A 27624-nucleotide genomic window follows, 5' to 3' on the forward strand; every position below is an offset into this window, starting at 1 on the left:
GCTGATCCTGCTTAAGCTTGCTTTCTTGCATTATTTGCCACTGCTAATGCTCCTCCACGAGTGCTATTTGAATCAGATCTATTTAGCTTAGAATTTTTAACTGATGGGAACTTTTATCTCTTATAAAGAGATGCTAATAAGATTATAGTAATGAATTAGCTTGTCTGGTGTATTTCTTGAACAATATAATTTCAAAACAAAATGATACATTAAGAATGGCCTTTCTATATTCAAGAATTTTATTTTAATACTGTACTATGAAGCTATTATTTTGCATCAATTTTCCTAACTTTATTTTCAGTAAAATGCTTTCACACCTTGTTATTCATAATAATTAATTACTAACTACTAATATAATTAATCTAAAGTTTTTCTCAACTTGAATATTATTGATAATTCACATTATTAAAAATATTATTTTAAAATGCATACCTCTTCTATTACATAGATTCCATAATCTATCTGTTGTCTATGTAGAATTGGGTGAAGATTATGAAGAAAGATGCGTAAATGTTCTTCCCTGTCTCGGTATGGGATAATTATTGCTACTTTATGACGTGCCTTACACTGTTTAGGATGGAATCTCCCACCTGGCTCTAAGCCAGCATAAAGCTTTTCTAATTCTTCAAAAGATGGAGCATCTGTCATCACTTTCAGAGGACCAACTAGAGGAATAAAAATCCCACACTGAGTATCCTATGTTATGAGTAAATTATGTTTAATGTACAATGAGTTGCTACTTATTAGGTACACTAACCTAACAGTGAATAGGCTGCCCCCCTTAGCCCTAAGGACAACCTGGATTTATCGCGACATAGGCTCAATGAGGTATCAAAGGATGCTGGTCCACGTTGACTTATTTGGGGATCTCTACTTCAAAGAGCTTGTTCTGCCTCATTCCACACTAGCTGTCAAATTGAAATGACAGCTAGTTTCTGGGGGAAGGCCTGCAGTAGGCTGAATTTAGTCTCATGTTCCTTGGAACCAGTTTTGTGCAAGTCTGGCCATGCAACATGGTGTATTATACTGTTCCAAGCACCCATTTTTGTATGAATATATCGCAGCCATAAAGGAATAACCATAGAAGCAAGTTCCAGATTATCTGTGGCAACCAAATGTTGCTCCAATGAAATGAAGGCTCAGTTGGGAGTGTTTTTATGCACCATAAAAACACTCCAAACACTGCATCGTTAACACTAGGCAGAACAGGTTCATGAACATGTGTCATTTTGCCATATTCTGGTCCTCCCATCAGTATGAAACAGCAAGAACTAGAATTCGTTGGACCATGCAATGTTTTTATAATTTTGTCGAGCACTGGTGTTCCTGAGTACATTGTAACTGTACCTTCTGAAATGCTTCTTTGGTTGCCACTGTTGTACTGGATTGTTATTTGACTGACTGTAACCTTTCTGTTACCCTGCAAGCCTTGTCAGCCACTATTGGCTTCTCCCATCAAAAATCCCTGCAGGGTTTCAGCTTCATTCAGAAGCTGCAACCCTGCAGGGATTGGTACCAACTATTATATAACATTTAAAAGTCAATTAAATCTTTCATTTTGCCCATTCTTGCACTGAATTTACAACACAGCATTTCACATCTGCACACCATTTTTATATCATGTGATATTACATCACCTATAGGTATTAACAAATTATGCTATTACTGTTACTTTCCATTTCATGAAAGGTTAGATGTACCTAATAAAATGGTCACTCTGTATTAAAATACTTATTAAACTGTCTGTGCTGAATGCTGTTCAAAATAATATAGAATGTTTAATTACCAATCTTAAATATTACACCTCACAAATGCTTGTTTATTTTCATATCCAATGATCTGTTAACATTCAATTAAAATTTCAAAAAAGCCCAAACATTTAAACTATCACATTATTTTTGGTTATTTCAGAAATCTGGTCAAAGTTTGCATTTAAACAGATAATAGAACAAATAGAGTTAACATTCTGGAAAAGAGGGAAGGATACTCTGTATGTCTGATCCTTAATGGCAGTATAATAGGCTCATTTGTTACTCTCTGGTTGTGTCTCTTCCATTGTTGAAATCCTGTAAGTGACTAGAAGAATTTTTAAAGGCCAGACCAAGTAGAGCAGTAATTCGTCAATCTTTGGTCCCTGAGGTTTGTCATGGATACTCTCTCAAGTATGACAAAATCAGGCTCTTGCTACCTGGGAAAAAGTCTAAAACACAAATGAAACATATTCAAGTGACACTTGTGAGTCGAGTGGTCCAAATTTTGGTGAAGTCCAGTAGTTCTGAAACAAACAAATCCTCTGCTTGCACCTACATGATGGTGGGGTTATTAATAACCTTAGATATATCCCTTCTACCTTATGCAAGTCCTGAAACATTGCACATAGTATACTGAAAGTGACCAAATGGTTAAGGTGTAGTATCCCCACCACACAGAGGGAAGCTCTGTGTGGTGTCTGCTGCTGTGTCACTAGGCAGTACTATGTGGTACATCACTCTCATCAAAGAGTGCAATACCACCACTTTGCTTATTGCAGGCTTGAAGTGGCAAAACGAATGTTTAGTCTCCAGAGCAAAGCTCCGGCAACCACCATTGCTTCTTCTCATGTAGTATGACTGATGTCTTTACAGGTCATGACTGGCATCATGGTGAGATATCTTCCTTACATTTCAAGGGTATTCTAAAATAGATTTTGTAGGCCAGCCACTACACAGTCCACCAGAATGAACCTACTGGTAACTCTCACACACTTCTACAATGCCATCTAGTGACTGTAGGAAATCTGAGTAGTGTGTATGGGGGGGGGGGGCACTGTCAAGGCCACAGTATGTCAAAGCTGGGTATAGTCTTGCTGTGTACACAATATACAAAAATTTTATTATTTAATATGTGTCCCACTCCTACTTTTACGTAATCTAATGAATGCATTATGAACAGTCAAGCTAATAGAAAACAAAAACTTATCTGCAAAAAGATCTAAATCTCTCAACACTGCCTCATTCATTTCACAAATATTAGAGGTCTTAGTTCCAATCTCAATGAGGCCCAATTTCCACCTACAAACTGCCAAGCTTCACTTATTCTTTCTGACAGAATCTAATTATCAGTTGCCTCAACCATAGCTCAACTCATTTGCCCTAATTACTCACTCTATGATTCCTTTTGCTTGAAAGGTGGTACTCGTGCATATATCGACTCTAATATTTCCTGACAAGACTTGCTAATTTGGAATCTCCTCTTTTTGATCTTCTCTGGCTTAAAATTTCTTTACTCTATTCTGTCAAATTCATCTGTTGCCAAATTCATCATTCTTGTAACTACACTGATCACTTGGAACTCTGATTTCCTTTCTTTGAAACTCAACTTTTTACAGTTCTACTTTCACAGTGAGGTAATTTTCCTTTGTGATTTTCATGTGGACAACTCCAGCTGATTTTAATTTTCTAGTCACACGGACCTGGCTGGCCAAGCTGCTGCAATTATTAATGACCTCGCACAGATTGTTCATATACCTACCAGAATACCAGACAACCGAACCAAACACTCAATGTTTTTCTCACAAACAACCCTTCAAAGTACAGTACATGGTCAAAGTGAGTAGTTCTCTAGGCACCTTCAGATCAGAATTTGGTGTTGGTCTATTCTCCGGTGGAGCTTCTCTCTCTTGGCCATTCTCATCCTCATGTTTTTTGGCATTACAAGAATTATAAATGGGATGATTTGAAAGATTTCTATTCTTCTTTTCTTTAGTTGGATTACTGTTTTTAATCTTTTGATGTCGATGCTTGTTCAAATCATGTCAGTAAAATTATTCTTGTAAGGATGAAATCCTTTATTCCATGTTCTATCTCAAATCTTGTCCTTTGTATAAAACAGTGTTTCTCAACATTTTTTTTTTAATTATCACCCCCTAAAGGGCTTTTTTAGACAATTTTTTTTCCCTAATCACCTCCAAGAAATTTTAAACAAGAAAATACTTTATACTTACTCTTTTTATTCAATGGGTTCCCTGAGTCTGATGCTTCTTAGCTAAAAGTTCAATGTTCAGTATGATGTTTGTAAGTTTAATTCTGTTTCCTCTTGAACATATATCAATTCTGTTTCTTCCCTTTGTTAATATTTTATTTACTGAACTAAAACCACTTTCAACCATAAATGACTTTGTAAAACAAAGAAGTACTTTGGCCATTTCAGATCACATCGTTAGATAAAGAAGTTTAGCTGTTTTTCATCCCACAACTCAGCCATTCCACCCTTTTCAAATTTATAAATTTATATTTGCATTCTTCGTTACATTATAATTCAATGAGTTCTTGAATTTCTTCACTAGCAGACCCGGCATTGTACCCAATTGGATCTAACATCCATGGCTTCACTTCAAAAAAAATAAATAAAATAAATAAATCTGAAAATATATTTTTCATTTCACCTTTTAAAGAATACAAATGATCTGAATGATTCTTAAGATCATTCTCAGTGAAAGATTAATTGATTTCAGCTAATTCTTGCATACCATAAAATTGTTTTCCCATGAAGGCTTTAGCTTTAATATGCATTTGCAGTCTATCACCATAATTAATTCCCCTTGAAGTTGAGGTGATATTTCATTTAGTTTTTGAAAAATCCAAGCCATATAGTATATGTTGTTTTTGTGTTTGCTGATCTCCTTTACTAAATCTGTGTCTCCTTTGCTTTCTAAAAAACTAATTATCGTATCAAAAAAGCTTACAAATTTTGTTAGACAATTTCCTTTAGAAAGCCATCTGAACCCGCGACCTTTGGGTTGCCGGGCAGGTACTTTACCCACTCGGCTAGCCCGGTCGGCCTATACTGAGAGATTGATAAAGAGCTGAACTAATATTTTTTGCAACCAGATGATGTTGGTGACCAATGCAGTGTATTGCAAGAACTTCGGGACATACTTCCTTTAGGTGGGCTATTAAATCTTTATGTCTTCCAACCATGGAAGTAGCACCATGAGTGGAACAGGATACCAAATTTTCCAATGGTACTTGTTTTTCATTAAACCATACTTTTACAGCAGCAAAAATGGATGCTCCAGTACAGTCAGTTTCTATAGATTTTACAAGAAACATCCCTTCTTGCAATTTATCATCATCATCGAAATAATGAACTTATGCCATTAGAAGAGCTTTATTGTCAGACTGTGGATTCATCAATCTGAACAGAAAATTTTCTCATTTTTAGTTTGTCAATTAGCTGCTCTTCAGTTTTAACTGGTATCTCATCGATTTGTTTTCAAATTGAATTGTTGCTCAATGGCAATGCTTTTAAAATACTGGAAGGATTTTGATGCATCACTGTTGAAATTTCAGTCTCTAATGCAAGTCGTATAACAGTCTCAGCAACTGTATGAACACTACCAGTTTTTACAATGATTTCTGCAATTTTATAAGATGCAATCATTCCATTGTCATTTGTTTGTGTGTTCTTCTTAAATAATGAAGTAACAGTGTTATGTTTCTCAAAATTCTGTTTTAAATTTTTAAAATATTCGATATGTTTACCAACTTTATCAGGATGTTTCCCTTTTAAGTGATCTAAAAGTCTTGATGGTTTCACAGCTTCATTTGAAAAAGAACTATTACACTTAAGGCACATAGGTTGTCTTGAGTTGAATGGGCTTTCAATAAAACCATAAGCTAGATATTCATCCAGATACTGCAGACACTTTTTATTTTCAGCACTTGACATAACTGATGATGGGTTGAATAACTACAAAGAACATTTAGGTTGGTGTTAGTTATCAAACTAACACCAACATAACACCAACCTAAATGTCTCCTTTTGTCCATGTGTAGCTTTGTTCTTTTTCTTTTTTAAATAAAAAAGTAATTACAATTGTCTTTTTTGTTGTTATTCTATATCAATATAAATCAATTCAGCCAACATGAGAACCATGGGAAACTTCGGTAAACTTACTGAGTAAACTATGGTTAAGGGGATGGTTGAGTGGCAGAAGACAGAGTGGTAATCAATGGACACTGGTCAACGTGGACTAATGTTATTAGTGGAGTTCCTCAGGGTTCAGTGTTGGGTCCGTTGTTGTTTTCGGTGTTTATGAATGATATTGATGATGGGATATCAAGTTTAATGTCCAAGTTTGCAGATGATACAAAGGTTGGCAGGGTTGTTAAGGACACTACTGACGCTATGCTGCTGCAACAGGATCTGGAAAGGTTGAACAGATGGGCTGAGAGATGGCAAATGAAGTTTAACATTGACAAATGTAAAGTACTACATATGGGAAACAGTAACCCCAGAGCAATGTATCAACTCTGCGGTACTACACTGACAGTGGTGGAGAATGAAAAGGACCTGGGGGTAATTGTGCAGGCAGATATGAAGTTCTCTGAGCAGTGCAGACGAGCTGCAAGAGTAGCTCATGGTGTCTTGTCAATGATATACAGGAATTTTTCTAGCAGGGATAAGGAGGTGATTATTCCCTTGTATAAGGCAATGGTTAGGCCACATCTTGATTACTGTATACAGGTCTGGAGGCCTCATTTCAAGAAGGATGTAGAGCTGCTGGAACGGGTACAGAGAAGGGCAACAAGATTAGTGAATGGAACAAAGGGTTGCTCTTACGAAGAAAGGCTTAAGTTTTGCAAATTACAAAGTCTGGAGACTAGGCACCGGCGAGGTGATCTGATAGAGGTGTATAAGGCTTTGAATGGTTTGAGCATGCTCAATGCCAATGGGATTCTTCATCTTGCTCAGAATAATCACCTCAGAGGGCATAAATTCAAATTGAGGAAGGACGGATGTCGGATAGATGTGCGGAAATTTGCCTTTGGCCAGCGGGTGGTTGGTTGGTGGAACCGACTTCCATCACTTGTTGTTGAAGTTGATTAGCCTAAACAAATTTAAAGCTCAACTGGACAGGTATTTCGAACGAACGGAGGGGTGAAATGGGAGTGGTGTGTGTGTGTTTTTTTTTTTTTTTTTTTGGCTGATGCTGAATAAGCTTGCTTTCTTGCATCATATGCCTCTACTAATGCTAATGCTAATGTTAAACGCATTTCCCGCTACCGCAGCTTTTCTCTGCATTCTCGGTAAAAGATGGTGCATGTTATCGGTAGTGGCAGTAGAAGTTGATAACGATGTATTGATTAGTTTTTTTCTCGTTATTAAAAGCAGATTATTGGAGTTCACGAGTGGGCTGAAATTTACTTATGGGTGCACACCCTCAAGCTTGTCTCAGTCTTAGGGTGTTTATCCCCCACTTCCTGCTGTTTTAACCCAATACAAAAATGACTTCTACAGACTGTGAGTGTTATCGGTAGTTGCAATAGAAGTCATTTTCCTGTCGGGTTAAAACAGCAGGAAGGAGGGATAAACACCCTAAGACTAAGACAGTCTGTAGGGCAATGGTTTTCAACTGGGGTGCCGCAACAACATTCCAGGGGTGCCACGTAATTTGGGTTTAAGTTACTTAAACTTTTTTTTTTTTTAATTTATATATTTATTTCATTATAGAAAGCTGTACGATATCTTTTTAATTTTGTGGTGATCTATAATTGATGTTTATTTATACCTCTATATAAAGAATAAAATTATATATACAGCCAGGCCTCACATAACACGAGTTTGATTAACGCGTTTTTCAGTTACCGCTATTTGAAAAAAAATTATACCACTTTTTACTTTACAATGCAAATTTCCAGTTAATGCAATTTTTTATTTATTTATTTATTTTAATGTGATAGTTGAAAGATTTGAATCGCGCATTAAGCTTACCACACGTTGGACGGGCAATAAACAAACGTTTGCCTGCTGCCTGCCTCAGTGTGTTCCATCAACCATCAGAAGAAGACATGTTGCTTGTTTGTCTCCTGCTAATAAAGTCAATGCAGACTTGCATTTAAAAATTCTAATTTTTAAATGAGCCAGATGAAAATGTTACCGTGAAGGAGATAATGGTAAAAGAACTAGATGAAATCTTTTGTATTGCAGAGAACCTCAAACAAAAAGGTTTGAGGTTCTCTACAATATTTATTTCGCCAGAGCCCAGAGAAGATTGTTGTCGGCTATCGGAAATTGATTGATGAAAAGAGAAAGTCAACACTGTTCAAACAACTCTGTTCAAATAGTTTCTTCATTGTGTATTTTATGTCAGAGGTTCCCAAACTTTCTCGGTTCACAGCGTCCTTAGCGTCTCAGCAATTTTTTCATGGCGCACCCAGACCAAAAGAAATACCTAACAGTTCCATTTATTAAGTAGTTAGGTCCAAATAACTTAATAAGAAACGTTGAAACTGTGAACTACTTTGAACTAGCAGTTAACGCGTTTCCGTTTTGCGCGATCTGCTCGCTGGACGAATTAATCGTGTTAATTGAGGTCAGCCTGTTTATATAATATATATATATAAATAATTTGTATTATGAATTGTAATTTTGTTTATAGTTATATTATTGTAATAACTGTCATATAATTTTTTTAATTCACACACACACACACACACACACACACACACACACACACACACACACACACACACACACACACACACACACACACAATTGGATCTAACAGGCAGAAAATTGAGTAGGGGTGCCACAAAATAAAATAATTTACTCAAGGATGCTGTCATTAAAAAAAAGGTCGAAAACCACTGCTATAAGGTGTCCCCGTAAGTAAATTTCAGCCACGAAGTCATTACAGTAATACCCCGAAGTTACGTGATAGGTGGTTCCGACGAAAATCGCTTAAGTCGAATTCGCGTAAGTCGGGGTACAACTTTGCATATAAATACATATAAATTTTGTTTAATTGGGATCAAGGACTAACAAAAACACTAATTTAGAAGAAAAATATTTAATAAAATTGCAGTTCTTTATACTTATTAATACAAAATATGTATTAAAAAATAATGAGTTACGTAATAAAGTTATTTCGATGTCGATGGCTCCATAAAATCTAACAAATTCGTCTGACGACACAGCGCCTTCTTTTTTTCATGCAGAATTTCTTCGTAGCAAGCTAATAATTTTTTTATTCCTTGCTTTGTAGCTATAATGCGTTCTTCAATTGAGCTGAGACCTTCTGTCAAGCTTGCAATTGTCATGTGCTTTATGTGCTTTTCTGGTGGAACTGGGTCTGAAGTGTCGGATACTTCAGTGATGTTTTGCTCACTCATCTCTATGAGCTCATTCATTGTCAGCCCCTGACTATGTGAATCCAACAGCTCGTTGACATCATCACCATTGACTTCCAAATCTAATTGCCTGGCAAGATTAACAACTTCTCCTATCACATGAGCGACATGATCAGTTTCTGGCGTTGTTTTCGTCTCGGTTTTGAAAAAAAAAAAATGGACAAAGTTACTTCCAGACACCATTCAATGTTTTTTAGTGAATTTCATCCCAAGATTCTTCAATGATTCTTACGGCATCTAAAACACTGAATTGTTTCCAAAAGTCTTTAACAGATATCTCACTATTTTGTCTCATAGCTTCATTCAGACGTGCAAACAAACGCCTCGTGTAGTAAGCCTGATGATTCCCTGGTCCATCGGTTGAAGCAAGCTGGTTGTGTTTAGAGGCAAAAACACAACTTTCACACGTGGGTCGAAATTAATTAGGGTGGCAGGAGGGTGACCGGGTGCATTGTCAATAAGCAGCATCACTTTAAATGGAATCTGTTTAGACTTGCAATAACGTTCGACTTCGGGTATGAAATGGTGACCAAACCAGTCCTCAAAAACGGAAGCTGTCACCCAAGCTTTATGATTTGACTTCCAAATCACTGGTAAGCTAATTTTAGATATACACCAAACGAAAAAATCAAGAACCGCGTAACTCCGAGTTCGCGTAAGTCGGGGTAGCGTAAGTCGAGGTATTACTGTACACTCAAACTCCAATAATCTGCTTTTAATAATGAGAAAAAACTAATCAATACATCGTTATTGACTTCTACTGCCTCCACCAATAACATGCACCACCTGTTTACTGAGAATGCAGGGAGAAACTGCAATAGCAGGAAATAAGTTTACCCAGTAAGTTTACCAAAGCTTCCCATGGTTCTCGTGTTGCCATTCTTTACCTTCGCCATCAATTTATTTACGAATTGTTCACCTTTTTGAATTTATATCATATAATATTCATCATTTTCACTGTAATAAGACAATATGAGAAAACAAAATAGGAAACAAAAGGGTATATTTATTTTTTAACAATTAAATACTAGCAGTATACCAATCAGTTCACAAAAATCACATTACTGACAATAATCACAATTTAATGATATCAAAATCACAGATTAAATTTTGCAAAAAATCTTAAAAGTTATAATAATAATAAGAAAATGAGATATTTTTTACGGGATTCGACTACTCCACTGCATTTAAAACTACTTAAAACCAGTGAGTGCCGTATTCAAACGAATAAATGGAACTTTGGGGTTCTGTCGGCAGGAAGTGGTTTGACCTGGTCAAGGGGCTCACATCTGATGAGTATGGGCTTGGCACACCTAGGTTCCTGAGCTGGATATCATCATTCTTCTCTTTCTTGGTGATTTCCTTCTACTTCTCTCTCTCTCTCTCTCTCTCTCTCTCTCTCTCTCTCAGGGTAATTCAGAAATTTTTTTTTTCTGGTGCAGCATAAGCTTCAGGCTTTCTTGCACCATATGGCTAACAATAATAATAACAAAAACTTCAAAGGAAATGTCCCAGTTATTCTAATGAATTTAAGTGGCAAGAAAGATATGGAAAAACTAGTTTACCCATACCATACCACACCACGTGGTAATTGCTAGTACATAATAGGGTTATAGAATATCACGTTATTCTAACAAATTTATGTGGCGAGAAAGATATGGATAAACTAGTTTTTCCATATCTTTCTCAGTAACTTTATTCCCCACATAACAAAAAGAATTCCCTATTGACCCACAGTAGTATACGATGTTAACCCTATTACTAGCAAAGAATAAAAATTTCGTACAGAAACCTACAATTTGATATTAACTCTGTTATGTATTAGTAAATAATAAAAATGTACAAACCCTTTGGTCCTATTTCCAGTAGTGTAAATAGAATATAGCGAAAGTGACCACTGCCACAGGCGCCGTTTCATCGAAGGTGCCATGTGCAGTTAAAGAAATTAGTACAATTAATCTGTAATTTACTTTTAAAATGACAATCGTTAGTATTACAGTCAATTATAAAACCTGCCGCTTTTATATAAAAAGCATTATTTTATGGATGATATTTTATCATTTTACAGTTAACGATATTATAATTATATTACATGCATATTATTTAATGATAATTTATACGTATATTATAATTTAATTACCTTTCATTGATGTAAATAACATTAACTTTCCAAAATCTCAACTTTCAAAAGCAACTATCATTTCCTTTTTTCAGGAATTGTGACTCCCCCACCCTTACAAAATGTAACACGTTGATCAATGGCGAAAACTGTACTCGGATGTATTCCGATTTTATTTTATAGTGCACTTTACAAATTTGTTAATATGTTTCTTAAAAGGGAAAGAAACATCTTTGGTTAATCTTTAGAATACAGTATACACTTCGAGGTATGGTGAGGCAGTAATCGGCAAGAGAAATGACTGAGGTCATATGATCGATTTTGAAGATCATCGAAGTCAGTGTAATCACTCGATGCAGCTTTTGGGGTCTCTCCCAAGTTGTAGCTTGTTGGTAGTTCCATGTGTTGTCTTGTAGCTAGCAAAAAACTGGGTTTGCTAAAAAGAATTAACCAAGACTTCAATCAATTGGCACTTTTCATCTTTTGCTACTTAGGCCAGCCCTAAAATTTGCCTCACAGGTCTGTCCCCACATGCAGCTTACCAAAAATTAGAAATTGAAAATATTCAAAAAAAGAGCAATACAGTATGTTTGTTTTAAAAGTGGCCTTGAATACAATGAGAAATCTTACCAAGAGTAGTGTGTTTTGGACTTGAAACGCTGAAAGAAAGACGAGATAATGCCAACTTACTCCTTTTTAACCAGCTTTTAAATGGTACCACAAATTGCTCTCATCTGTTCTCACAAACAAACTTCAACACACCGACAAATGTAGTATTCATAATTTGCAAGAACAAATTATGAATACTACAACTTCTATAACAGGACTGCAAGATCAATCAACAAATCAAACCTGGAGATATTTGACACCCCTGGACACTTCAAGAGGCAAATGAAATTGCTAACCTCATCCATTACCCGAACCTTAAAATTGACCCTTCTTGCAAGTTCCAAGACTTTGATTCTGTAATGTGTGTGAAGAAATACCAGAGCTCAACCTTACTCCTACCTGTTCATTTAAATCTGACTGATCCATCCTCTTTTTATTTATTTAGTTTTATTTTTATCTGTAGATTTCAGTTTACTGTTTTATGTTCTCTTTATGTACATTTATTTTTCTCTTTACTTTGGAAATTTATACTCCAAGCTTCTGCTCTGAAGCTGTATAATAATAATGCTTTGCAGCTGCACCCTCAGACATGTTTGATTGCTGTTTTTGTAGCTCTTAATAATAATAATAATATCAAGAAACTCCTCCCACCCATTGCCTTGATAGTCTGCTAATGGTGGCACCCAAACTGGGCTCTGGCGATCCCAAGAGAACCGTAGATAATTCCTGTAATGGCAAGGGTCCATCGGATTAAGGATGAAATAGGCGACCAGCCATATTTAAATATGAGGCTCCTTTAATATAAAATGATATAATATAATATAAATAAACAATATAATATAAACTATTTATAGTTTATTTTCTAAAGTAGTGATAAAAATTTCTAATAATAATAATATTAGATGGATGATGGAAAAATATGTATCAATGTATGGATGAATAAAACAATATAATATAAATAAACAATATAATATAAACTATTTATAGTTTATTTATATTATATTGTTTTATTCATCCATACATTGATACATATTTTTCCATCATCCATCTAATATTATTATTATTAGAAATTTTTATCACTACTTTAGAAAATACAGTGTTTAAACTGAAAATTAGGAACCTCTTCGGATGAGGCCACTGGCCATGACCGGTTTTGGCTGTAGCGTTAATGCGGCCCTGGTAATGGCTACTTTGAATTTTATTATTATTTATTTATTTTTTAAAACAAATCTAAATATCGTTACAGATTGAATGTCGTACCCGAGATGAGAATTCAGTTGTCTACAATCACTCCCAACTCTAAAGGACTTTGCAGGATGAAAAAACAACACCATTCTTCACGCTAATAGCCAATGCTTGTATACTCAAATAGTAACAATTCATTATTCAATTATTTTTTGTGCCAATCTGAAAAAAGTAGATTGTAAACATATAATAAATCAGTTCTGAGATATAAAATTTTACTTTTGGATACCTATTGTCCGGACACCCCATATTTAAGTGAGCTAGGATGTGGGAATCCCTGGTTATTTTTCGAAACCAAAAGGGGTCCGCGATCAAAAAAGTCTGTGAAACATTGAGTTAGAGTGAAGACATTTTTCAACCGACTGAGCCGCCAGGAGTACAGGGCAGCGACATAAGGGTAGTGTGTCTATTCCATTTTTCTCTTAGTTTTCTTAAAACTGGTCAGATTACTGGTCAAATTGAAGTCTAGTATAAAAAAAAAAAAAAAAAGAAGATCAGGTTATGTTATGTCACTATTCGGGAGGGATTCAAGCGAAACACGGAATAAACACTAACATAAAGGTGTTCCATAATCTTTAGTATACGGTACTCCTTTAGGTCACAGTAGCCGAGTGGTCAGGAGCGGGAATGCAGTAGCACATGCTCTATGAGTAGACCGGGGTTCAATCCCGACTGCTAAATATGGTCGTTCAGCCAACCCACACTGAACCAGCATGGAGGATTATGGTGCATTTCCCTCAACATAAACTGTGAGGAGGCTTTCATCCTGCAGCGGACTGATAATGGCTGCAGTTTAGGTTACTGTGTTCATTCCATTTTTCACTTGAATCCTTCCCAAATAATGGCATATTTGGGAAGGATTCAAGATTCAAATATACCCGATCTTTTCTGACTACCGAAAAATGGAATAAATACACTAACCTAAAGGGATAGCGCAGGGGCGGATCCAGGTTTTGTGGGGCTGGAAGTTTATACAATTTTTGGGACCCTCTTTAAAAAAAAGAATACAGAATTTCTTTGTATTCTTCTTAAAGTTGGCAGCCACTAACGCCACACGACACGTGAGGAAATGTGATGGGAGGAAGTCAGAGTTGAAAGAAACAGCAATCTTAACCGACTGTGGTTAAAATTTCTTACTTCTGCAAATTTTACAAAAACATAACCGTGTGAACACATTGCTAGTGCTCCTCCCAGGGCCTTCGAAGAGGCCCTGAAGCTTATGCTTCATTAACTTTGGAGTAAATCCGCCTCTGGGATGGCGTATACTAAAGGTTACGGGATCCTTTTAGGTTAGTGTGTTCATTCCGATTTTCACTTTAATCCCTCCAGAATAGTGGCATAACGTAACCTGACCTGACCTCTCTTTTTTTTTTTTTTTTTTTTAAACTAGGCTTTCATTTTCAGCTAGTCAAAAAAAGGTCAGGTTTGTTAAGGCACTATTTGGAAGGAATTCAAGCGAAAAATGGAATAAACACGACAGTAATTACTAACTGGTGTAGCCGGGTGCAGTAGCACACACTCCTTGAGTGGACCGGGGTTTAAGCCCGTGACTGCTAAATATCATTAACATTTGTATTGATTGGTTTATTGTAAACTCTAGTGACCTGGTGGTCATGCTGGAGTATAAACAAGAAAATTTTTTTAATTAAAGGGGCAAATGCCTATTATATATATAAAAAAAAGGTAAAACTTAATAGGACCAACTATGGGCCAGATTTAAAACATAAATGTGACTACGGCTCTAAATTTCGTCCAACTGAATGCTCAAAAAGCAAGAGCTGTGGTAGATCAGATCAAACTCAAATTGGAAGAAACTAATATCAGAAGATCAGATCAAACTCAAATTGGAAGAAACTCCTGAAGTACCAAGATATAGATATCTTGGTACTTCAGGATACCCAAGAGGCTATAAAATAATAGAATACACCGCATGTGTCCCTTCTACAGCAAGAGTAGCTAAAAATACTAACCTTACACTCACAAAGGTGGGTCACCTCTACTCTCCAGCGGCAGTGTGTTGCCCATATCACTAGTGCTGTAGAACAGTTTTACATTATTTCACTATATTCCAGACCAGGTGAAAATATAAATCCAGCCATTGAATACCTACAAGCAGCCATAGACTTGCTACCTACTGCAAATATCATAGTGTGCTGATGTCAACTGCTGGCCAGCCTTATGGCATAGCCATACAGAAGACAGAGTGGACACCCACACAACGGCCAGATACTTTCAGACTATATAGCCACCTCACCCTTTCAAGTGCTAAACCAACCGTATAATCTCCCAACTCAGCAGTACCATGTGGGAGAGTGACATTGATGTTACTATTGCCACCAATTCAATAGCTTATTCCTTATAAAATTACAGACTGGTGTGTTCAGCCGGTCTGAATCACATCAGATCATAGAGCCATCACCTTCAAACTAAACAGGCAATTACAAACACCCCAACACTCCCCGTTGGATATCAAAAGGTATAACCTCGAAAAGGCAAACTGGCAGAATTTTGCAGAACACACAGCAGCTCAGCTGCAAAAACAGGAAAATGAGTGGTCTAGATCAGGCAACTGTAGCCCGGATGAGCAATCACTGACTATGAAAAACATTTTAACAAAAACAGCAGACCTGTCTATCCCACGGAAAAATCCGAGCAAGCAGGCAGTCACCTGGTGGTGCCCTGAACTGAATATACTTAGGAGAAGGGTGCACCTATGCACCATGTGAGGAGAAACTTTCAAAGAGCCAGAGCATCTTGGCCACAAAATGAAGTGGATGCACTGAGAGATTCTTATAGAACTCTCAAGAATCAGTATACAGCCTTCATAAGGGTCAAGAAAAAGGAATGCTGGAGACACTTGTTGGGAAACAATGACCCTTGGAGAGTTGTCTACATAGTGACCAACAAGTTGCCAAGAGATGTCTTAGAAACTACTGTCAAACCAGATGGAACCGCAACCCTGTGTTGCATGAACTTGTAAATAACATCCTAGACAGTATTATTCGGACTGGTGTGTCCAGTCTGGGAGAATGGGGATCATTCACCCACCCAGCTAGACATTATAAACAAAAACACTGAATATGACAATGCCAATACTGAACCTCTGTTTCCTGTAAAAGACTTAGAAATAGTACTCTAAAACAAAAAACAATAACTGCCCAGGTTTTGACCTTTTAGAGGCTGAGATTATCAAAAAATTATTGGTAAAAGCATTATATAATAACCATATGACAGAAGGTATATTCCCAAAAATATGGAAAAAAGCTGTGTTAAGATTAATTCTCAAAAACCCTGAGGAAACCCCCTACTAATCCGAAATCATAAAGAACAATAGCCCTACTCCCTCTACTAGGGAAAATACATTGGTGTTCAAAGAAAGTGCATCGCTTAGAAATTCCTAACCCTTTTTCGCGATGGTATGTTACATTAATGACTAGCATCACAAACAGAAATATAAACAAAAGATATTTATTAATAGTTAAGACAAAGCTAAGTAATATTTGACAGGAGCTCTCAAAATATTACAAAATGAGCATTTGCAACCTTTATACAACAGTTTTGGTAAACACGACAATTATGGCTGAAATGTTACCAGAAGCCCTCAATTTGCTTAAGTTTATCATTTTAAATGGAAAACAAAATGAAAAGTTCACCAGTAATAAATGTAAACACATTACAGTCGAACCTAATGCAGAAATGAAGCTAAAATAACTACAGAAGTGTCTACTTACACTTTTCGCCCGATGACAAGGAGCAGGGTCGTCTTGAAAGGTGCAGTTACTTGGCAGCAATTTGCCTTCCAATATAGCCAGGTATCAATTGGCATTTATGGAACCTTTTATAAACTGCAGGTGATACGAAATGCACCCCCATATCATTTGGCTGGTGGAGAATTTCACTATAGACACCATACAGTCTGGATGGTATTCTTTACCATGTCTACGGCAAATCATTTGTTATCCATGTCTACGGCAAATCATTAGAGCCATGCAGGTTTCTGTGATTTCTTCTCATCCGAGAAAATAACAACTTCCACTGCTCGAAGGTCCATTTGACATGCTCCTTACACCAAATTAATCGGGCCCTTTTCATTTTTTCCGTCAGGAGGGTCTTCTTCTTAGGACGACAGGCTATAAGTCCATTTTTAAAGAGGCATCTTCTGACTGTTTCTGCACTTGCTGCCACTCCTGTATGTTCTTCCCGTTCTCTTTTCAACTCAGACGAAGAAGCTTTATGGTTTTTAAGGCATAAGCACTTCGAAATACGATCCTGTTTTGGCGTAGAGACTCATTTGTGTCTGATTCCTTTTTTCCTATCAGCAGACGCAGTATTCTTGAGTTTGGAAAGAAATCCACTCACTGTTGACTGATTACAAGACACTCTATAAGCAATATGATGGGAAGAACATCCTTCCTCACATAAAGCAACAACAGCACTCTTTCTTTGTGGCATCAACTGCACGTAACTCGCCATCCTGACACAAGCAAGGAATGATTGCAACTCTTACAGAGTGTGCTTATATAGTTAAAAGTAACAGCTGATGCAATATTATGTCATGACATATGCGTGTCAATCTTATCTGATGCAACATGTAAAAAATATTGCCATATACTTCTGTTATTCAGACGACAATTACAATTTTAAGGGGTGATGCACTTTCTTTGAACACTATATACGAAAGACTAATATATAGCAGATTAGCTCAATACTACACAGAAGAAGGTTTACATTCCAACAATCAGTATGGTTTTAAGCAGGGCGACGAAGCAGGGCAACGCTACAGAGGATGCCATGCACTACCTACTGACAGTGATTAAAAACAAACTCAGAGGAGAAATATATGTCCGGAATCTCTATTGACTTTGCTGGGGCATTTGACTAACTCTGGTGGCCTAGTGTCCTTAGGAGACTCTGCCAGGCAAATGGCCCACAAAACCTATATAAGATAATAAATGTAAGCTACCTTACAGACAGAAGTGTTTCAGTGCGCACAAGGTTCCAGGAATTGACATGCCCTGTGAATAAAGGCTGAATAAAGAATTGACATGCCCTGTGCCCTGACAGAAACCTGACGTGACAAAATCAGATTGACCTGAGTACCCCTCAGGACTACCCTGTCGTGGATAGGAACCCGGGGATCCCATACCAAATAAGTAACCATGTCGGGGAGGAAGCTCTATAGGCAGCCAGGAAAGCAGATTAGAAGAAAAATATCAGTAAGCTAGTAGGGATGTAATGTAGAATGTAGGGATGCTAGTAGGGATGCAATGTTTAGGCTTTGAATGGTTTGAGCATGCTCAATGCCAATGGGATTCTTCATCTTGCTCAGAATAATCACCTCAGAGGGCATAAATTCAAATTGAGGAAGGACGGATGTCGGATAGATGTGCGGAAATTTGCCTTTGGCCAGCGGGTGGTTGGTTGGTGGAACCGACTTCCATCACTTGTTGTAGAAGTTGATAGCCTAAACAAATTTAAAGCTCAACTGGACAGGTATTTCGAACGGACAGAGGGGTGAAATGGGAGTGGGGTTTTTTTTTTTTTTTTTTTTTTGGCTGATGCTGAATAAGCTTGCTTTCTTGCATCATATGCCTCTACTAATGCTAGAATGAAAGACAGAATGAATAGGCTGTGCACTGAGTGAAAGAGTGAATTAGGAATTATGGTAAAAGGGAATAAATGTCAGTTTTGGTGAAAGAGAGTAACCCAGCATGAGGCAAAGAGAGAGTGAATGAGTGTTATGGTGAATGGGAATGACTAGAAGAGTAAATGTAATTGGCCGAAAGAATACAAAGTTAATGTAATAACTTACATTACTTTATACATACTAAGAAACATTTACTAACAACACAAACACTATAACTACATTCTCCCCTGGCCTGCAAAAAATTGCTTCCAGGCCTGCACCACAACTGAAGAATAACAGTAAGTTGAGGTGCCCAGAGCATGCAGTGTAAAAAGCAAGAGTTGAACAAATGAAATGAAAGCCAAAAGAATGAATGAGAGTGCAAGTGTGTGAGAAAAAGAACACAAACCATAAATGTTGCAGTTAAGTACACACTAAACTTAGTTTTAATCTTTTATATTCTTTCTTATTTAGCTTAATTATTAAGCATTAGTATTTAAATTTACATTACACACCATCGAATCCCCCCCTTGTGTGTGAGAAAACAGATGAATGAGTGAGTGGGGAAAAAAATGATAAATTATAAGAAAAAAGTATAAAAATAGAATGCAAGCAGAGTGAGAATGCAGATTATGAACAAAGTAAATGTTTGTCTCTTCCACTCCTCCTCCTGGTGGGTTCCCCACTGCCAGCTAACATATTCCATCCCAGAGTGGAATGGGCAGTTTGACCTTCCTACCGGATTAAACACTACATGGACCTGACAACCATCACCGACAAAGACATACTGCAGTATGCTGCCGACACGTCATTTGCCAATCTGAACAGGGTACTAACCCAATTCTCTTTAAATCCCCATCCCCAGGCAGGGGAGGGAGGCGCCGGGTCTCTGTCTCCTCCCCTCACTGCCTCTTCCATACTTTGCCTGGTGGGGCTTGCTTCCCATTGACCTCTTTCAGGATGCTTACTCTATCATCCCCATCCTTCTACTTTTTTTTTTTTTTATATGTGAACCCCAAACACGAGAGGTATTAGAACCTATAGTACTTAGTACCGTGCTTGGGTTGGAGGTTAAGAAGACGAAAGAAGATATTTGTTGACATTGGACTTGAACTTTTGTAGACTGTAATTTTCAGGATATACGTACGAAGGAAAGTTGTTCCAGAAAACGGCAGTTGAATGAATAAATGAGGAAGATGAAAAGTTGGTTCTGTGGGTTAGAAGTTGGACGGTAAATGGATGTTGGCTGGTGGCGGCACGTGTTCAGACTGTTTTGAAAGAGAGAGCGGGAATTATAGAAGCCAATTCAGAAGAACAGTGCCCATGGAAGTATCTGTAGAAGAGGCATGCAGCAGAAACAGTACATCTATGAGAAAGCGAGTGGAGAGACTCTGTTAGAGATGAATCATTAATTAACCTAACTGCCATCTTCTGAATGGAATCAAGAAGGCTGAGAGAGGTTTTGGGGGCACCACTCCAGATGTGGGAACAATATTCCATGGCAGGGCAGATTTGCGATTTATACAGAGTGAGCAGCTGTTTGGAAGAAAAGTAAAGCCGAGAGCAAAAGAGAAAACCAAGTTTTTTAGATGCAGAGAAAGCAATATTTGTAATGTGCTTGTGCCAAGAGAGATTAGAAGTCAGGGTAATCCCCAAAAGAGATATATCATTGTGCCTAGAAATCGGAGTGTCACTAAAGATAAGCATAGGAGGAGAAGAATCCTTTTTGCGAGATATAAGACAAGACTGAGTTTTAGAACGGTTGAAATCAACTAAGTTGTCTTTGCCCCACTGGAGAATTACCTGAAGATTGGCATCTAAGAAATTGGTAGCAGATTTTCGAGAAGTTGCAGCTGATTCAGCAGGACAAGGTTTCTCAAAATGGAAAGTGGAATGCAGTGTGCTATCATCGGCAAAACTATGGATAGGATTTACAGTCGATGGAAGAAGGTCATTAATATACAAGAGGAAAAGAGTGGGGGAAAGAACTGAACCTTGGGGGACTCCAGCATTAGTGGAGAAGTTAGAAGACAGAGAGCCATCTACCATTACCCTCAGTGAGCGATCACAGAGAAAACTGGATAACCAATTACTAAAAACAGTTAGCAAACCATAAGATGGAAGCTTGTTTAGAAGATTTTTATGCCAAACACGATCAAAAGCATTTGAGATGTCAAGAGCAACTACTTGTGTTTCACCGAACCTTTCCATTGAATTAATCCATAAATGGGTAACATAAGCCAGAATATCACCAGTGGATCAGCACTGACGGAATCCATACTGGCGATCATTGATCAGACAGAAGGTTTCTAGGTAATTTAAGAGTTGGCAGTTAATTGATTTCTCCATTACTTTAGAAAGAGTAGAAGTAATTGCAATGGGATGATAATTGGATGGGAGGGATTTGTCACCCTTTTTAGGAACTGGCTGGATATGAACAAATTTCCAAGCAGAAGGAAAAATACCTTTGGAATAAGAAAGTGAAAAAAGGCAGCAAAGAATAGGAGTAAGTTCAGGAGCACAGGTTTTGAGAACAAGTGGAGAAATACCATCAGGACCTGGAGCTTTCTTAGCATCGAGATTCATCAAAATCCTTCTGATATCCTTTTGACGGAAGAGCACAGGAGGCATTGAATGGAGTATGTTGGGAATGGTGGGAGGTGTTTTACAAAGATCATTAATACATGAGCTGGAAGAAAAATGGGATGCAAGCAGATCAGTTTTATCCTTGGCTGAAGTGACAACAGAACCATCTGGTTTGGACAGAGGTGGGAGCAGAGATGGGCAAAAGTTGCGGCCAATAGCTTTGGCAAGAGACCAGAATGCTCGGCTACCATTAGGGCGAGAGCAAGTTTTCTGCTCTTAGCCTGTTCAAACTCTAGTTTGGACTGATTAATAACTGCTTTACAATTGTTGCGAGCTTTCATGTAGGCAGAAAATGAAACTGAAGAATTAGAAACAAGCCAATTACGATATGCAACATTCTTCTCTTGAACAGCCTTAGCACATTTATTGGAAAACCAAGGTTTAGATAAAGGACAAGATTTTAAAGTGGAGTGTGGAATAAAGGATTCCATTCCTGCAAGAATAATTTCACTGACACGATCTGAGCAAATGTTGACATCAGAAGCTTTAAAACAGTAATCCGACCATGGAAAAAAAAGAAAAGAAGTCTCGCAGGTCATCCCATTTTGCTTTCTTGTAATGCCAAACAACACGAGGTTGGGAATAGCCATGAGATAAAGGTTCAGGAGGCATTGAATGGAGTGTGTTGGAGAATAGACAATCACCAAGTTGTGATCTGAAGTGTCTAAAGGACCTCTCACTTCAACCGTGTACTTAGAAGGGTTGTTGTTTGTGAGAAAAAGATCAAGCGTATTGGCTGTATGATTAGGATTGTCTGGTATTCTTGTAGGCAAATGAACAATCTGTGCTAGGTCATTAGTAATTGCAAAAGCCTCAGCATCTCGACCTGCTGGGTCGGTGTGACTAGAAAACTGAAGCCAGCTGGAGTTGTGAACATTAAAATCACCAAGGAAAATTACCTCACTGTTAGGAAAGTTGGACTGGAGAAAGTAAAGTTGCAAATAGAGGAAGTTAAAGAGCTCCAAGTGATTAGTGGAGTTGGGAGAACGGTAGAGACAACAGATGAATTTGACACAGTGAGGTAGAGAGATTTTAAGCCGGAGAAGATCAAAGAGAGGAGATTCCAAATTGCCAAGTCTGTGACAGGGAATATCAGAACGGACATATGCACAAGTACCACTTTTGAGGCGAAAAGGAATCATACAGCAAATAATTTGGGCATCTGAGATGAGCAGTAGTTGAATCAACCGATAACTGAGATTCTGTCAGAAAAAGTACGTGGGGTTTGGCAGACTGCAAGTGGAAATGGACATCGTTGAGATTAGAAGGGAGACCACGTATATTTGTGAAATGAATTAGGAAGTGCTTGTTCCTCCCTCTAACTAAAGCAACTGAGTACGCCCCTAATAATGCTGCCAAATTCTAATCAATGTCTAAATTCAACCACTTTCTGGTAAACCTCTTTCAGCCTTTCCAAATTCTAGTGTTCACCCCCTTTATATATATATATATATATATATATATATAGCGCTTTTTTTTGGGATGGTATGCAATGGTACGGCGTACACCTTTATTAACAGTGACATTTAGATGCAGTGCACTTCGAAATTTATAATATTCCGTAAATTTTTTCATATGTTTACCTACTATTCAAATAAGCTTAAAATTATTTAACTAAATTTGCATTTTTTACTGTCTAGTCTTAAGATATTTCTATATAAAACTGTATAACCATTTTTATAATTCTAAATTACTCAGTCGGACCTCTGTTTAACGAAGTCCTTTTATAGTGAATTATTGACTTCCCCTTAGAAGTTACATTTAAAATACTTTCCAATGAGCGAAGAAAATTTTCATATAGCAAATGGATTAGGAGAGAATTAACTCGGTATGCACTGTTCACATTTCTGGCCTTCAGACAATTTGTCCTGCTACGCAAATTAAGAGAGCTAAAGCATTCTACAACTTAGAGTACCTGGTAAAACCTATCCGACCACCTGTCCCACATACGGAGGTGTCTCAGTAGTCACAGAGAAGTAAGATATGTAAGATATGTTACTACTCTGTGGCACTAGTCAAGAGTGAGCAGATCAAGGTGTATTCCCAATGGGCTTTGGCCCACCTTCTAGTGTACTGGTGTCCAATCTTTTCCCGTACAGTGACCATATTCAAAAAAATTCGAAGTTAGATTTCTTTAGTGTTTACATTTTCCATATCTAATTGCATGTAAAAGTAAAATTGAAAATATTTGAAAATTTTATTAAGTACAATACACAATTACATTTACTGAACAAAACATTTAATGAGAATTTTTTTGATAATTAACAAAATTTAAAATGCTGTTTTAGTTCACCTTCTTCGCTGGCCATAGGTTGGACACCTCTGTGAATCAACTGTAAGCACCCCGTTCGAGAATTAGAAGAGTGATTTTCTTTTACCCTGACAAATATCATCTGTTGTTTTGCGGACGTGCGTTATTCACATTTTTCCATAAATTTTCCCTAGTGTACATGTTCACAGTACCTGTATATCCGAATGACACCGACATTTTGGACAGTTTCAAAAAAAAGAAAAGAAAAAATTCAAATTTCAGTACTAGTGACAATACTGATGAAGAGAGACGGAAAACGAGGACAACGAAGGCATTAATCCTTCTAAACATGAATTGCTGGCATTTGGTGAAAGCGGAGTTAGAAAATTGTCAATTAGGTTACAGTTAAATGAAAGAGATGCAATTCGTGTATTTCAGGGATACCTAATTGATAAGAAGGTTTCAGAAGAATTGAAGAATTTGATGAATGCTCTCAGTACGATACCAATTTCATCGAGTGAATGTAAATGAGGATTTTCAGGATGAATCTGATCGCCAGCCCAAACAGCACTTCATTGATGACAAAAACAGTTTCTTCACTACTGTTTCTTAAAATTGTAGACCAACCGCTGACCTGCTTCGATCCAGTAAAATATGTCGATTCATGGCTGCTTTGGAAACATCATTCAGCAACTGACACACAAAGAGGAAGAAAAGAAGTTGGCATAGGACAGGAGTCGGCAACCTGCAGCTGGCGAGAGGCAGAAGACAGAGAGTGGTAATCAATGGACACTGCTCAACGTGGACTAATGTTATTAGTGGAGTTCCTCAGGGTTCAGTGTTGGGTCCGTTGTTGTTTTCGGTGTTTATGAATGATACTGATGATGGGATATCAAGTTTAATGTCCAAGTTTGCAGATGATACAAAGGTTGGCAGGATTGTTAAGGACACTACTGACGCTATGCTGGTGCAACAGGATCTGGAAAGGTTGAGCAGATGGGCTGAGAGGTGGCAAATGAAGTTTAACATTGACAAATGTAAAGTACTACATATGGGAAACAGTAACCCCAGAGCAACGTATCAACTCTGTGGTACTACACTGACAGTGGTGGAGAATGAAAAGGACCTGGGGGTAATTGTGCAGGCAGATATGAAGTTCTCTTAGCAGTGCAGACGAGCTGCAAGAGTAGCTCATGGTGTCTTGTCAATGATATACAGGAATTTTTCTAGCAGGGATAAGGAGGTGATTATTCCCTTGTATAAGGCAATGGTTAGGCCACATCTTGAGTACTGTATACAGGTCTGGAGGCCTCATTTCAAGAAGGATGTAGAGCTGCTGGAACGGGTACAGAGAAGGGCAACAAGATTAGTGAATGGAACAAAGGGTTGCTCTTACGAAGAAAGGCTTAAGTTTTGCAAATTACAGAGTCTGGAGACTAGGCACCGGCGAGGTGATCTGATAGAGGTGTATAAGGCTTTGAATGGTTTGAGCATGCTCAATGCCAATGGGATTCTTCATCTTGCTCAGAATAATCACCTCAGAGGGCATAAATTCAAATTGAGGAAGGACGTATGTCGGATAGATGTGCGGAAATTTGCCTTTGGCCAGCGGGTGGTTGGTTGGTGGAACCGACTTCCATCACTTGTTGTTGAAGTTGATAGCCTAAACAAATTTAAAGCTCAACTGGACAGGTATTTCGAACGAACAGAGGGGTGAAATGGGAGTGGTGTGTGTTTTTTTTTTTTTTTTTTTTTGGCTGATGCTGAATAAGCTTGCTTTCTTGCATCATATGCCTCTACTAATGCTAATGCATGCAGCTCTTTTAACACATAACTGCGGTTCTTTAATTTTACAGTTCACATGAAGCACAATTTGAAATGTAGTTAAGAGGACTTAAAAATCAAGGACATGTGTAGTGCGAGACTAAAATGCCTTAAAACTGAAATTGAAGATTTGGAAAGGCAAAAGGCTGTCCTTGCAATTCTATACAAATGGACGGCGATAGATGAGTTTAAAATACAGACCAAATTGTGTTTGATGCATGGAGTAGCTTACCGGACTCATATATAAATTTGAAAATATTTGTGTTTGGACTTCTCTCAGTTTTTGGTTCGACTTATTTCTGAGAGCAAATATTTTTGAACAAACTTTATTAAAAAAACAATGCGGGCATGTTTAAAGCTCAGCACGTTTAATTACATACTTGCATGATGTTGAGAGACTTGCTCAAGAAGTTCATCAGCAAAAATCACATTAATTGTCACAAAAAACGTAACAAACCTATTTGGATGTTTGTTACGTTTTTTCTGTATTAATAAATAATATTTCAAAAAACGTATATTTTTTTAATAAACACCTTCCCACTCTATTCCATTTCTTAAAAAACTCTCCCCCCTTCTCCCAGCTTGAGCTGAGTTGTGGCTCTTCAGATTCTCTCTCTCTCCTTTTTTTTTTAATTAGATCAAAAATGGCTCTTCACTCAAAAAAGGTTGCCGACCCCTGGCATAGGGTGAAAACTTAATAAAAATTTAGAATGAAATTATCTAGTATGAAATTATTTTTACTTATGTTATTATTTTTTACTTATTTTACTCACATTTTACTTATTTTTTTATATAAGAAGAACTCTTTATTATATACTCTTTATTATGAATATTATATACTTGAATAATAAATTTATGCTTAATAAACTGTGTTAATATACTTAATTTGTTATTCTTATTCTAAAAACATTACTACTAAAGTAATAATATCAGTACTCTATAAAAAAAATTTGTAGAGTACTTTTCATATCCTTTTAATTTTCAATTTTTCCTGATAGCAAATAATGAGTACCGGCACCTATTTTTTTTACAAAAAAAAAGCACTGCATATATATATAGGCAACTCTCTAAAAATGTATTTATTACAATAATTATCAGATAATTATTATATGATAATTATACTGAACTGTTCTTAATAAAACTAATCTAGCCAGTAAAAAAAAAAAGTTGGTACATGTCACTTGTAGAATGTTTTCTCGTGGGAGAAAATGGCTGCAGCTTTTAAATCAATTTCTTAGGGGTTATTATTATTATTATTATAATTAGCATATGGTGCAAGGAAGTCTAAGGCTTATGCTGCACCAGCTAAAAAAAAATTTCTGAATTACCCTGAGAGAGAGAGAACAAGAATCAGAAGGGAATCACTAAGAAAGAGAAGAATGATGACATCCAGCTCAGGACCCTGGGTGTGCCAAGCCCATACTCACCAGATGTGAGCCCTTGGGGTTGGCAATCTTTGGATTAAGATGCAAATATGAAAAAAATTGCATAAGTGAAAAGAGGCGTTTATGACTCGCTAGCATGCTACACTGAGATTTTTGAAGAAAAAAATAAACTGTGCAATCTTCTTTAAAAACATATTTTAATAAAGTGGAAACCCAGCTGTTTCTTCATTATCAGATACCCTTCCATCTAACTCATCCGCACCTATTGTGGAATTATGTGGAAAATATTGAACTCTGATGAAGATACCGACGAGTAAAAGTTGAATACAGTACATATATTATGTTAGTACTAATTTTCTTTATTTATATTTTGCAACTATGTTTTAAACTAAAATTAACAAGCAAGATATCTTGTTTTTTCATTCTTTTCTTATTTTATTTTACGTTACGTTTCGTATATAATAAACCATAACGCATGCACAGATTATAATAAAACGTATTGTATAGACCATTCGATGTTTAGTACATGGTTTTAATGCTTTAAAATGGCTGCTAACGTATACGATATGTATCGTAAAAGCTCAGGAATGCAAAATACACATAACGAACAACGTCTTGGAACGGAACTCGTTCGTAAACCGAGAGTTGCCTATATATACTGTATATGCCTTGCCACTGAAATCCTGGGAAATTAGGTGGTGGAGCCTGCCAGAGTACTTAAATAATCTACTGGGCGCCTGAACTGC

General features: G+C 37.1%; 1 protein-coding gene across 3 annotated transcripts in view; it reads right to left on the reverse strand.

Moving 5' to 3' along the window:
* LOC150091327 (beta-1,4-N-acetylgalactosaminyltransferase bre-4-like) overlaps nucleotides 1–27624 on the reverse strand; it is a 334677-nt gene that overhangs the window by 62390 nt on the left and 244663 nt on the right. For all 3 annotated transcript variants that reach the window (XM_090383216.1, XM_090383209.1, XM_090383223.1), the window contains one exon: nucleotides 433–665. In XM_090383216.1, the coding sequence (XP_090239342.1) occupies nucleotides 433–665 (233 nt within the window). The remainder of the gene's footprint in view (nucleotides 1–432; nucleotides 666–27624) is intronic.

This window comes from Mastigoproctus giganteus, chromosome 1 (assembly GCF_048544385.1).
Source record: "Mastigoproctus giganteus isolate SK-2022 chromosome 1, ASM4854438v1, whole genome shotgun sequence".
Classification (NCBI taxonomy): Eukaryota; Metazoa; Arthropoda; class Arachnida; order Uropygi; family Thelyphonidae; genus Mastigoproctus; species Mastigoproctus giganteus.